Source organism: Solanum dulcamara, chromosome 5, assembly GCF_947179165.1.
Source record: "Solanum dulcamara chromosome 5, daSolDulc1.2, whole genome shotgun sequence".
Taxonomy (NCBI): domain Eukaryota; kingdom Viridiplantae; phylum Streptophyta; class Magnoliopsida; order Solanales; family Solanaceae; genus Solanum; species Solanum dulcamara.
The window spans coordinates 62,440,104-62,455,110 of record NC_077241.1 but is presented as its reverse complement, the minus strand read 5'-3'; the positions used below and the strand labels follow the sequence as shown (position 1 = coordinate 62,455,110).

The 15,007-nt window shown below is 36.9% G+C and overlaps 1 protein-coding gene across 1 annotated transcript; it reads left to right on the top strand.

Annotated features, from left to right (window-relative positions):
• The first annotated feature begins 4,967 nt into the window (after nt 1-4,967).
• Nucleotides 4,968-14,351, top strand: LOC129889300 (acid phosphatase 1-like). The gene is made up of 3 exons (XM_055964549.1): nt 4,968-5,492; nt 12,360-12,569; nt 13,988-14,351. Exons 1-3 carry the CDS (start codon nt 5,074-5,076, stop codon nt 14,163-14,165), a joined length of 807 nt encoding a protein of 268 aa, XP_055820524.1. The 5' UTR covers nt 4,968-5,073; the 3' UTR covers nt 14,166-14,351.
• Nucleotides 14,352-15,007: the final 656 nt, after the last annotated feature.

Here is a 15,007-nt window from a genome sequence, read left to right as displayed (position 1 = left end):
TTATACTTCTTTGAATTGTTGAGTTGGTTAACCCAGCCCATCCGAATGCCTTTTAAATTTGTATTGAGTCTTCCGCTGGGTGCACGAATGAATGAATGAATGGATATGTGATTGGACCAAGTGGTTCGCTTGGGGACCAGTGATGGTTTTCGAGTGCCTGCCACTCGTAGGGTACCCTCTCAAGGCATGACAAAAATAGCTCAGAATTATCTCTTGTGCCAGATGTGAAGGCCAAGGTAGTAATCCGACTTTGCTTGAGTTGAAGAAAGCGGTTTCAAAAAAAACTATTGAGGCTTTCTCCCAAAGAGGAGATGGTGTGGTTCGTTACCAAGGCCGTTTGTGTGTTTGTTGACATCTCTATTTTTGTAAATAAGGTGCAACGTCGTGGAAATCATAAAAAATCAATTCAATTAAAGAATTTCAAGAAGGAGTCGGCACCTAATTTTAAGATAATTAGAAAATTAATTAATTAACAAAATAATCTATGAAACCAATAAATTCTAGGTAAGGTTTCAAGTTATTCTGAAGGGAAGTTATTAACACCCTTCAGAATCCACAATTGTAGGTCCCGACTGAACTCATTTTTCAAATCGACGAGGAAATAAAAATAATGCACAAGTATAAACATAAAGCATACACAGAGAATAAAATAAAGCAATAAAATGAGAAACAACCTAATATTTGCCTAACGTCAATAATATACATAATAATGAATTAAAAATATTATTCAAACTTCACTCGAATAGCTTTCTTGGAAAGCAATTCTGATGTGGAGTTCGGAGTTACTGGTGTTGCTGTTTTGTTTTTGGTCTATTGTTCACCGAAAATGTAGCCACGCCGAAGCTGGAGTCTGGAGTTTGACGGGGATGGAGGTCCAGAGATTGAGCTCGCTAGATCTGATTAGAAAGATCTTTGGAGCTCTTAGTTACTGGTCGATGATTTTGGTGGATTTGGAATTCGGAATTTGATGGATCTTGGAGATCACTGGTCCGTCGTAGCTTCTCATGGAGTTCAGAGCTTCACCTAAACTTGGAGCTCATTGGAGTGGTAAAATGTCTGAGTTTCACCAGAATTTCTGTTGTTTGGAGTGACTTGTTGTGGCTCTAGCTTGCCGGAGATGGCGTTGTTGTGGTGGCTCGCCGATTCGTGCTGGCGAGCTCGTGGCTGGAAGGAGCTAGTGGGTCGTAGAGAGACCTCTATTTTGTCAGAAATCACCGACTTTAAGCCAAAACATCTGTAAAACAAAAGAAAACATAAAAGGGGAAAGGGACTGGCGGCGTCCCTTGAGCGAGCTCGGAGCCTGCTAGCTCATTGGAGATAGTGAAGAGGAAAGAAGAACAGTGGGTTCGGGTGGTGGTGTGGTCGAAGCTTGGAGCTCGTTAGATTAGTGATTCCATTAGAGAAGGCGTTGTTCAATGCTTACTAGTGGAGCTATGGAGGTTGTTGGGTTGGAGAAGAAAGAAAAGGGGTTTGTGTGGTTTCGGGTGGAGGAGATGGAGCTCGGTGAGGGAGTTCACGGGAAACAATGGGGAAATGGGGAAGCTGGTCTTGGGTGGTGGTGGCGGCTGTTTTTGAAAAATGGGATGAGAAAAATATGGTTCTAATTTAGAAATTTTACTCCTAATCTAAAAATTTATCCACCATCTCTTGACTTTGGGGCCAAGTAAAGGGTTATATAGGAAATTGAAAACGACTCACTTTACAAAATTATGGGCTATCAAAACCACGTGCTCAAAATCATGAGCTAATTAAATATTTAGGTAATGCAATATTTATTTGTGTTTCAATGTATTCTTAGACCGGGTTAAAAAATACTAAAATAAATATAAAACAAATGTAATCAACGACATATAAAAAATGCATTGTGATGAAAAATGATGATTTAAAAAAACTGAACAATATTCAAAAATTCAACAGACTGTGACAAAAATATTAATAAATAAAATTAACTAAAATTCAAAATAAATTAATAAAAAAATCCTAATATTTTGAAAATAAGAATAATTATTGATAAATTGTTCTAAATTTGTAGAAAATATATTTTGAACTATTCAAAGAAATAAAAACTTAAAAGTATTAACTTTAAAAAAGTCAGGCCAAAATTGAATGTCAATACATAAAATTAAGGAGGGAGTTTGATTATTGTTCAAAATTGAGGGGGAGTTTGATTTTAAAAGCAAAGTTGAGGTGGATATAATTAATCGAAGCTAAAGTGTAGGCAACTATCTAATAAATGATTTCATCTAAAATATAGGCATAATAAGAACTAATAATTATTACTAGATATGCTTCAAAAATATTAAGAGACTTTTTCAAACCAATGACAAGAGATAAATAAAATAACATTTTATGAGTTGGTGAAAAATAACCAGAAGATAAGATAGTTAATACGTCCTCTCAAGTTATACATGGTGCAATAATGCCTAATGTAAAATGACACAAAATAAAGGTTAATTTAGGTAATAACTTGGTGAAGATATCAACAAGTTAATTAAATCCATAATTATGAGTAAATTAAGCTTGATGAACCTGAATCTGATCACAGTATGCAAAATCTACACCAACATGTTTCATACAGATATGAAAAATGAGTTGTGAGGTAAATAAACAACTTTATTATTGTTTAATAGACTGTTGGTCTCTTTGAAATGGTGACATGTAACTCTGAAGTAAGTTTTGCACCCAAGTGATTTTCAAAAGTGCATTAACGATTGATTCGTACTCTGCCTCAATGGATGAGCAATCCACAACACATTGCTATTTTGATGACCAACTTATTGAATTGGGTCTAAAGTAAAAAATTCTGCATAATTTACTAAATCTGCATAATTTAAAGCTCTCACAAATATTATCATTGTCCTTGTTATTGAAGTCTGCATAATTTACTAAATCTTGTGGCGAAAGTGATATTGGGTATCGATCTATTATAGTATCAATTTAAAATCTCACAAACTCTCATTTTTCTATAAATTGCGTAGCTTTTTTTTTATATAGTCCAATATAACTGGAAATTAACATTAAATTGTGGTAGACAATTATAATGGACGTTATTATCGTCGTGAACAATTTCATCGTTTCAATATAATGAAACTCTAACAATTTGTTCAACTGACATTTTTGCATACAAAATGGTAACAAATATCAACTTGGATTAAAGAAAGTTGATTGTATAGGAGATGGGAATTTTAAGCTAATTCAAAACATCCATTAAATAGAGTTAACATCATATAACGCACTATTTTTCTCCACCATACATATAGGTCAAATCAATTATAAATAGGATAGAAGAATACGTGAGAAAAATCTACAAAAATGAAAATTTTGTCCTAATTTTAATGGCTCATGTAACGCACTATGTCCTGCGCAATATGTAGTTTTTGTCAGAGAAAAATTTCACAGTTATTTCGATCACTTTTAGTTTTTAATTTTTTACACATCATTTTCAATTTGGATGGTTACTACGTATTATTTCATGATGTATTGTATCGTATCATATTATTTTAATAAATACAATATTTGAATAAATTATGTCTTCTTCATCGTCATATAATGTTACACATCAATAACAAATATAAGATTTGAAATAAAATTACTATAAAGTGATATAATAAAAGATAAAATAATTATTAAATAATAATTAAGATTAAAATGATAAGCCAAAATTAAATTAACTGATGATTACACTAAATCATTCATTATATAAAATAAAACTTTTAATCCTTAGTAATAATAAATATAATAATATAATAAAATTCAAAGTAATAATGAGAAGAAAACATGATACTTAAAAGTAACAATACAATACTTAGAGCCCGTTTAGATGGGCTTAAAAAGTGATTTTTATATATGAAGTGTTTTTAAAAATTTTAAGTGCTGAAAGTTATTTTTATAAATAAGGAGTTGAGTATTTGGATAAAAGTATTTATGCTGAAAATAAGTTGATGTGTTTGGCAAATAAGTGCTGTTAAGCACTTATTTTCTGTCAAAATGACTGAAATACCCTTAAAGACTCCCTGATATATCCATAATTGGAAGATCCCTGACTTTGACAACATTCATATACAAAAAGTGCATTTGCTCCACCAAATCATAAGTACTAGCAGTCTTATTTCTACCCCAATACCCCATTCTTGCCGTCAAAGGTGGTCTTGTTTCCACTAACCCAAATTCAGGCCTTGAACCACCACCCATTTGCATCTGCATTACATTGCTAACCATAGATCCACTGGTCTTTGCAAAATCAGCCTTTTTCTCTATAACCATTGAAGGAGGTGGTAGCCAGACGTCGGCGTTGGTGCCCGTGTCGAAATAGAATGAAAAGTTCGTACATCTGGTTCTTTCTCCTTCTTCGTCTTCTTGATTTCAGTCTCCTTCATATACTGTTCTTCAAATTTGTTAGTGTTAATTTCTTGAAAAGGGGTTGCTCTACCTTCATCATTATTCACATTCTGCTGCTCCGTTGTTGCTGAAAAAATGAGGAACAAATGTGAATTTAGGGCTTTAGCTGAGAGAGTACTTTGAGAATTAAAATAAAATATAAGGGATATAAAAGTAATTTCTATGGTCAACGAAAATGACTTTAAGCCCTTCAAAAAAAGGTTAGGATTTCCAATTTTTCATTTTTGAATGACTTTAAGAACTTTATGACTTAAATTTAGCATTTTAAATTGGCAGGCAAACACCACAATAAGCTACGGGCTCTTACATAACAACCATCGAAACAATTAAGCTGTTTGAATTACTTATTTTTAAACAGCTTATAAGTTGAAAAAAATTTATAAGTTAAAAAAAAAGTAGGTGCAGACCAACTTTTTTTTGACTTATAAGCTATTTTCAACTTCTAAATTGGTTAAAATAAATTCATTCAAATAAACTTAACTATTTATTGAGGCTTATTTTAAACATAAAATGATTTTAATAAAAAAAAAAAAAAAAGGCGTGAGATCAGCTTATAAGTCAATCGCCTAAAATGTGTTAAGATTCCGGACTCTCCATTTTCTCTCTCTCCGTTGGATTCATTGTCCATAGCTAAGCTTGATACCCCAAGCGGCGCCACTGGCAGGTTCTGCTATCATGGCGTACGCTCAAAACTTCATGGCAGCTCTCTTCATCTCTTTCACTTTCATGTCTACCTCATTCTCTCAATCTATTCTCGGAATTTCCCCCCAATTATTGGACCTTTTTGCCATCGATCGCGTGTTCCGCCACCGCAAGATTCCCAATGACAATGCTCTCTACTGTGATAGCTGGCGATATACTGTCGAAACTAATGACGCTGGTTTCTGGACTTTGATCCCTAAAAGATGCACTTCCTTCGTTGAGGACTACATGAGCCGGGATCGTTATTCTTCAGATTCAGCTGCTGTGGCTGACCTGTCACTGGCGTTTGCTAATACAGTTAAGGTTTCAAATGATAGAATGGACGCTTGGATATTCGACATTGATGAAACGCTCCTGTCCAATTTGCCCTACTATGTCACCCATGGCTTCGGGTGATGATTACTTTCTTTCTAATTGCTGGATTTTCTCTTTTCTTCCACACGCATTTGGGTACTCTGGACTGATTATTGTTCAAACGATAAGCTTTATTACCATACAAAGAGGGTTTCCATTGAAAATCATACAAAATGGAAAATGACAGTGTAGAATGATTCTACTGCTCTGCTTTACCCGCTTTTGGTTTCATTTAGCTTGTTAGAAACTGGCCTATTCTGGGGAATATATATATGACTTGGGGAAAGATAGCATTTACCATTAATTCACAACATCAGATAAATGGCAACAAATTAGAAATCCAGCAGTGCCCATGTCATTAGATATGATTGGGGAACTTAGGTGATATTACGATAGGCTACTGCATAAATACATAAATTGGCCCTCAGTGAGATACTCATGTTTTTTCAATTTTTTTTTGGTGCTTGTAAATATATGTGTTCTTTGGAACTACAAAACAACAACAACATACCACTGAAATAGTGAAATACCACAAGTGTGGTCTGGGGAGGGTAATATATATGCAGACCTTACCACTACCTTATGGAGATAGAGAGGCTGTTTTCGAAAGATCCCGGCTCAAAAGTCACAGTCCCAAATAAGAGAGAAAAACAATATGTATAGCATAATGGAAAAAAAATACGATGCAAATTTTACAAGACAAGAACAATAACGATAGCAAAGTAATGTGATAATCAAAGGCAATAACAATACAACTATAAAGTCACTCCTAGACCTACGACCCCCCTACACCGACACACGGCAAGACACCATTCTATCTTAACTAGCCTTCTACCCTAATCCGCAACCTCCACTCATTTCTATCTAAGGTCATGTCCTCGGTGATATGGAGTATCGCCATATCTTGTGTATTCACCTCTCTCCAATACTTTTTCGGTCTACCTCTACCCCTACGCATAACCCCCAACTCCAACCGCTCGCACCTCCTAACTGGGGTGTCGACACCCCTCCTCTGCACATGCCCAAACCATTTCAGTCTCGCTTCTCTCATCTTGTCTACCACAGATGCCACTCCCACCTTCTCTCGAATAACCTCATTCCTAATCTTATCACTCTTAGTGTGTCCACACATCCATCTCAGTATCCTCATCTCCGCAATATGCATCTTCTGAACATGAGAGTTCTTTACCGTTCTTTGGAACTAAGATTTGAGAATTAGCTACTCAAAAGACTGAATCTCCAATTTGTTGGTCTTGCTTTAAAGATCACCTGCCTTGTGCAGAAGTGATAATTCCTTGTTCTCCATTCAAGTCCCGTCTTCATTTGCTAGGAAAAATTTATATACTTGTTGATTTACATGTTTTCATCATGCCATATTGAAGTAGATTGTTAGATGTACCAAAATATACGAAATTTCCTTTTATTTTTGTGGTGGTGATGATGAATCTAGTAACTCTTGGTTGAGCATCCGCTTGGACTTTACAAGTATCCTCTGCAAGATGAAGTATTACTGTAAAAGTTGTGTGTGCATGCATATCTGAATCTAACCGAAACAAACTAGCGTGACAAAACTTGGCTCTCACTCCATTGTCATGCCATAACCTTTGTTTATCAAACATGATGCAACAAGCACTCACAACCTACTCAAGAAAATACTCAAAAAGAACAGTCTATTGGTTTCTATGCAATCAATAGTTATAGACTCTCAAAATCTCCAATTCACTGTTTTCGTTTATGAGTAAAATCTTCAACCACAGTTCAGCCACAAACAGCTTGAGCAGTGTTATTTTGCAGCTTCATGCTGTAGCTTGTCTTATTATCTATTTATTTGCTTATGCAAACTTGATAGGGCTTCAGGGTGAAAATTAGACTCCATTGATGCAATTAGTAAACTTATAATTGCAGTTCCTTGAAGCTATCCTAGCAAATTTTTATCTTGTTGAAAGCAGCAGGGTGAACTTATATCAAAATTATGTTCTTTCGTAGAAGCACAGAGATTTGAGTTTCCATTTTTTCTATTTCTGTTTTGATATTTACTAAATCCTAGAATAAGAATATAATTTAATTAATTTAGTGTTTTTTTTCCTCTGAACCTAAAATGGTAATGGTTTGAGATGGTGCCTTGAGATAAGCCTAAGCTTCTTTTTATGTTGAAAGTAAACTAGTATTTATTAAGGATCAAGGTGTAATTTGCATTTGGGTAAGTGTAACAAGCTTGAAGTTTCCAAGCAGTATATCTTTCTTCAACTCATTTTCTGTACCTGGCACTTCTCCTAGTTTCTATTTTGTGGAAAGCTTTAGGGATACTCCATTATGCCTCTTTGACCAATCAATCATAGGATGGAAGAGTGTTCACCACATGAGGCAAACTTTTAAAAGCAATCTGAGGACAGCTAGTTTTGCCCGGAAAACTTGGTATGCTACTTAAGCAAGAAGTATATAGTACAATTTGTGTATTTTGTCGAGGATTACTCTGTTCTAATGCTCTTGTAAATATTCCGATTTTCTAACTATTTGTATAAACCCAGACATCGAGCCAAAGTTATGTTCAAATTTTAACCCCTTGGTTTCAATGTTCATACGGGAGTTTTCCTTTTGAAGTTGACTTCCACGTGATACTGCTACCCAAGAAGATTCTAGTTTATTTAGTGTAGTTTGGTTGACACAGTGGGCCAGCTTAGATGTTCAGATTTAAAATAGGTTGCACTTTGTGGACTTTTACTTGCTTCTGGCATTCTGATCATACAACTCAATAATTGTCTACAGTGAATTGTTCCTGTGCCTTGAGCAGGTACGGAATGATATAGCGATGGAAGAATTCATTACCTGCTGAAGCAGTTATAAGTTTGTTTTCCTTTAAGACTTAGCCTTTAAGCTATTATACTTTAGAAGTAAGATTTCATAGTCTGATGTGGGATTTACATTGGGTATGTTGTTATTGTGTAATCTCGAAACTAAATTGAAGAAGTTATATGGTACTACCACAGAAGTTCTATAATTCTAGAAACTGCAACAACAGAAAGGATCCTGTTGTTTTAGCCAGTTTATGTTCAAGCAGATGTTTATGGTAAAACTGGGAATGGGATTGGTAGTTACCAGAAAAACTGTAGCTTTGTTTTACTGCTTCTCAATCTGTTATTCGACTTATCTGCATTCTTGATTCTAAGTACTGGATAAACTATGCATTACCAAAAATATTGGATAAACTGATGGTGAGAATATTGTCAAATTAAACAATGGGATAAGTATTCCCCTGGCTTATCAAGAAAAGAACAGAAGAAAGTGTGCCTCTGGTAGACTTTTGATGCGTCTAGTAGACAGATTGTTTCAAGTGTACCTAATCCCTGGAATTAGGTGCAACATTGTCTGGGTGCCTCGCTTCACTTGGATTGCATTCCACAGGTACTAAAGTGTGTGCCTCATTGCGCATGAGCTAAGCCTTGAAGAAGGAAGTACAACAACAACAACAACAACAACAACCCAGTGAAATCCCACAACATGGGGTCTGGGGAGGGTAGAATGTACGCAGACCTTACTCCTACCAAGGTAGGACGGCTGTTTCCTGGAGACCCTCGGCTCAGTAAAAGCATAAATGCATAAAAAAAATGTTAGATAAGAATAGAAAATTAAAAGCTTTATGAGAAAAACAACAAACAAATAACGAATAGATGACAAATAAATACAAATAAATAAAGACTAATAACAAATAACGATTAAATAAATAATGAAAGCGTCACAGGTAAAATTGAGTAATCAAAGCATAGAAAGTAATAAATAATAACAGAAATAACAGAAATCAGAAGTCAAAGCGCAAGAGATCGTAATGCACTACTACACCTATGAATAGAGAAGAATAACGAGACTATGAACTAGCCTTCTATCCTAATGTGGGTCCTCCACACCCTCCTATCTAAGGTCATGTCCTCCGTAAGCTGTAACTGCGTCATGTCCTGTCTAATCACCTCTCCCCAATACTTCTTCGGCCTACCCCTACCTCTTCTGTAACCATCCATGGCCAGCCTCTCACACCTCCGCACTGGGGCATCTGTGTCTCTCCTCTTCACATGTCCATACCATCTCAGTCGTATTTCCCGCATCTTGTCTTCCACCGAGGCCACTCCTACCTTGTCCCGAATAGCCTCATTTCTAATCCTGTCGCTCCTGGTGTGCCCACACATCCATCTCAGCATTCTCATCTCAGCAACTTTCATCTTTTGAATGTGAGAAGTCTTAACTGGCCAACACTCCGCCCCATACAGCATAGCCGGTCTAACCACCACTTTGTAGAACTTGCCCTTAAGTTTTGGTGGCACATTCTTGTCACATAGCACTCCGGAAGCGAGCCTCCATTTCATCCACCCTACCCCAATACGATGTGTGACATCATCGTCAATCTCCCCGCTGCCTTGCATGATAGACCCAAGATACTTGCAACTACTTCTCTTTTGGATGACCTGAGCACCAAGCCTAACTTCAACATCAACCTCTTGAGGTGTCTCACTGAACTTGCACTCTAAGTACTCTGTCTTTGTCCTACTCAACTTAAACCCTTTAGACTCCAAGGTATGTCTCCAATCCTCCAGCTTAGCGTTAACTCCGTGGCGAGTCTCATCGATCAGGACTATGTCATCCGCGAAAAGCATACACCATGGCACCGCACCTTGAATTTGTCGCGTCAATCCATCTATCACCAAGGCAAATAAAAAAGGACTAAGAGCTGATCCTTGATGCAACCCCATCACCACTGGGAAGTGTTCTGAGTCCCCTCCTACTGTCCTTACCCTGGTTTTGGCTCCCTCGTACATGTCCTTGATCACCCTAATGTATGCCATAGGTACACCTTTAGCCTTCAAACATGTCCATAGTATTTCTCTTGGGACTTTATCATAAGCCTTTTCTAGGTCGATGAATACCATATGCAAGTCCCTCTTCCTCTCCCTATGCTGCTCCACCAGTCTCCTCATAAGATGGATGGCTTCTGTAGTTGAGCGTCCCGGCATAAATCCAAACTGGTTCTCTGAAATAGACACGTCTCTCCTCACCCTCATCTCTACCACTCTTTCCCACAGTTTCATAGTATGGCTTAGTAGCTTAATACCTCTATAGTTGTTGCAACTCTGGATATCCCCTTTATTTTTGTATAGAGGGATCATTATGCTCGACCTCCATTCTTCGGGCATCGTTGCCGTTTTAAAGATGACATTAAATAACCTAGTCAACCACTCCAAACCTACCGAACTCGTGCTCTTCCAAAATTCCCCAGGAATCTCGTCAGGTCCGGTTGCTCTTCCCCAGCGCATCCTACGAACGACACTCTTAACCTCCTCGACCTTAATACTCCTACAATACCCAAAATCGCAACGCCTCTCTGTATGTTCTAAATCTCCCAACACAAAGTCTCTGTCCCCTTCCTCATTCAAGAGTTTATGGAAATAGGACTGCCATCTCTGTTTAATGAGGGTCTCGTCTACCAATACTTTTCCATGCTCGTCCTTAATGCACTTCACTAGGTCCACATCGCGTGCCCTTCTCTCCCGCGCCCTGGCTAGCCTGAACAATTTTCTATCCCCACCTTTCTCTTCTAGTTCAGCATAAAGGCGTTCAAAAGCTGTTGTTTTTGCCGTCGAAACCGCCGACTTCGCCTCCTTTCTCGCTATTTTATAAAGTTCCCTATTCGTCCACTTCTCCACCTCATCTGTGCTTTCTATCAACTTTGCGTACGCCATCTTCTTTGCTTCCACCTTTTCTTGCACTTCTCCATTCCACCACCAGTCTCCTCGATGCCGACTACGACTACCAGTCGAGACTCCCAACACTTCCCTTGCCACAGTCCTAATACAAATAGCCGTCCTATCCCACATACTGGTCGCATCCCCATTACTATCCCAGGCCCCCATGGCCTTCAACTTCTCTCCCATCTCCAGGGCATTTGCAGTGGTCAAACTCCTCCATCTGATCCTAGATCGATCATCCCCGACCCTCTTATTCCTCATCATCTTGATCCCTAAATCCATCACCAAAAGCTTATGTCGGGTTGTAAGGTTGTCTATCGGAATGACCTTACAGTCTTTGCACAGACCTCTATCGACCTTCCTCAGGAGTAAAAAGTCTATCTGAGTCTTAGCCACCGAACTATGGAATGTTACCAAGTGGTCTTCCTTCTTTGGGAAACTCGAATTGGCTATGACCAACCCAAAAGCTCTTGCGAATTCCAAAAGTGAAAGGCCTCCTACATTTCTGACCCCGTAGCCAAAGCCTCCATGCACATCATCATACCCTCCTGAAATAGACCCGATGTGCCCATTGAAATCCCCTCCCACGAAAAGCTTCTCAGTAGGTGGTATACCTCCCACTAACTCATCCAAATCCTCCCAAAAGCGCCTCTTATCCTCCTCCCTTAAGCACTAAACAATAAATACATAAATTATATGCTAATTCTGAAGATACCTTATAAATGAATATTTAGTAATTAAGAGTGGAAACTAAGAAATTTATATTGAAAACTAGTCAAAAAGTTTGAAGTAGAAACTTAAAATTGCATCTCTGCACAAACAAAATTCTTAAAATGATTTCTGAACTTTGTTGTAGTGTATTTCACGTAACTTAGGTTTTTCAATTTCTTTGTCCATGTAATTGTTGTTGTTTGTGCTAATAGTTTTTTCTTTTTTGGCATTATGCATATGAATTTTTTATTTCTCCTGATTTGCACCTTTCTTCATTAAAACTCACACTTTAATTGTGCTTTTCAGCTTGTAGCTCCTATAGACATTACGTGTCTACGCTTTCTCTTTGACAACACTAGTTGAAGATACACTTTGCCGTCAAATGTGATTTCTGTGATTCTTTAGATTCTTTGTTGTTACTGTGTTGTTCTGTGGTTGATTACATTTTGCTGTTGTATGTAGATCGGAGATCTTTGATGAAATTGCCTTTGACAAATGGGTGAATGAAGCTGAAGCTCCTGCTATACCTCCAAGTTTAAATCTGTACAAGGAGCTACAGCAGCGAGGATTTACAATATTCTTGTTGACTGGTCGGAGTGAACATCAAAGGAATGATACAGAAAAGAATATGGTGTATGCTGGATACAGCAATTGGGAAAGGCTTATTTTGAGGTATTCAAACAATTGTTTTTCTTTGACAAGGCAAGGTAATTTTATAGATGAGCCAGCACTAAGGGTGTGCTTCTCAATCTGTATAATATTGCCAGAAAACAAAACCCAAAAGCATGCCCCAGCTAATCTTGTAATGATTCTAACATCTGTAAAATCCATTCAGCCTCTTTTATATGTTCAAATCTACTCCAAAAACAAAACAAAAATATTCAATTAGCCTTCATCTTGTGAATGGAGTTGGCACCATCTTCCAAACACTAATTTCTCTCATATACAAGCAGGTATAGTATTCCACCGACCACCGTAGTAGCTTCCTCTTCCTATTTCCTTTTCTGGTCCAGCATCTCAACAAGTCAGTTGTTGTTCTGGCATAATCCACTGCATGCTGGTAATGTTCAAGAAAAACTGCTACAGTTGAGCAGTAACTTGGCAGTGCAAAAATAAATGACAGATGGGTCTCTTCTTGTCTCCTACAAAGAAAACATTTGCTATATAATGCAGAACTCTTTTTTGCAATTTCCCTTGTGTGAGATGGGTTCCATTGCTGACTATCCATGCGAAATAAGCTACCTTTTGGGGCTTTGGATCTCCAAATTTGTAGTCATGACCAAGGCTTTGCCAGATTTTCTACCTTTATTAGCTCCCGCCTCCCTGTAACAAGAACTCAGTGTTAGAACTTCTTTGCAGTTAGGTTTCCTTAGTAAGCTATTATCAGTATTGGATAGTTGTTAGTAAGTGTTTAGGAGATTGGGAAACTCAGCAAACCGAATCACCTCCCAGTCATTGAAATTCCTTGTAAAGTTTGTGATCAAAATACCATTTAAGTCTGCTATCAGCCAAAGAAAGTTGTTTACTGCCAAAGTAAACAAATCTGGTAAACTCCTTCAAAGCCATTACCAATCTGGTTATCCAACCAAAATGAGATTTTCCTTACGTTACCAACTTTAAAACCAGTTAGCCTTGAAACAAGGCTATAGTGATCTGATACCCTTCCACGTTTATACGCTATAAGATGTTCAAACTTATCTGGTACACCAATAGCCATCAACACCATACTTTTTCTTGATAAACACACACATAAAGCTTCCACTGATGTATGGACCTCCATAAGCACTTCATTAATAAGCTCATGTTATGATGTCTGAGGTTTTTAACCGCAAAAAGTGGTAGATCTTGAAAGAATGACCTCCATAAAAAAAGAGAAGATGCTTGAGGTTTTTAATTCCCAAATCACCATCTTTCTTGTCCTTAATGAGAGTACTCCATTTTACCAAATTTTAAGTTTTCTTCACTTTATTTACCTTGCCATAAGAAGTTCATAGTTTTTCTTTCTTTGGAATCAATACACATGTAATTGTAAAAGTAAATGCCGTGCCAAATAACTCTAAAACTGTGGCTGAACCTTTGTAATGCAACAGGGGACCTTCCGATCAAGGTAAACCGGCAACCCGATACAAATCTGAGAAAAGAAAGGAGTTAGAAGATGAAGGTTACAGGATTCACGGGAACTCTGGAGATCAATGGAGTGACTTGATGGGTTTTGCTGTAGCACAGAGGTCCTTTAAACTTCCAAATCCCATGTACTATATTGCATGATAATAGAGTAGTCTAAAAAGTGTTTGGTGTTATTTGACTATTGATGTTGCAATTTTCTGCTGCTACTGAACTTGTGTATAACATTATTTTAACACATTTCACAAGATGTGGACGCCTTGTTCAATGGGAGTTGATCTCTCGCTTTTCCAAATAATTGTAAGACCCCGTGGATTGTAAGATTTTTCACTTGGTGCGTCAATTTAACTTTCTTTGACCAAAACAAAAACTCTCTGAATATATAAAGGAAAGTATTACTAAACTTAGCTTTACTATATCCTGCGGGCATTGATTGACACAGCCAGAGGTGTCAAATGGGCGGATTGAGTTGAAATTAAGAATATTAAAATGGATTGAAATAAAAATTGGGTTGGATCATGACCCACCCAAATTTACTTTGGACTCAAATGGGTTGGACTCAATTGGGCTAAAATTTGGGTTGGATCATGACCCGTCCAATTTGACCCGTCTAATCTCAATAGTTTTAACATATTATTATTTACTTTTTATAATCACAATTTGAATTTCAACTCAAGAAAATATAAATAAAAATTTACAAATGGATATATTAATCCTAAAAAATATAAAATAGATAGTAATTCATACCTTTAATATGAGAACATACATTACACTAATGCAAATAAAGAGTCTTAAAACGGATTGATATTGGAGATTAAGTTGGACTCAATTGAAGATTTTTTTAAAAGGGAAACTTACATAAATATACAATATTAAGAAAATATTTATCATCTATAGCAATTAAAAAAATTCACTGAACACTTATAATACATTTATAATACAGTTTTAATACATATTGCAGAGAACTATTTATAAAACATATATAA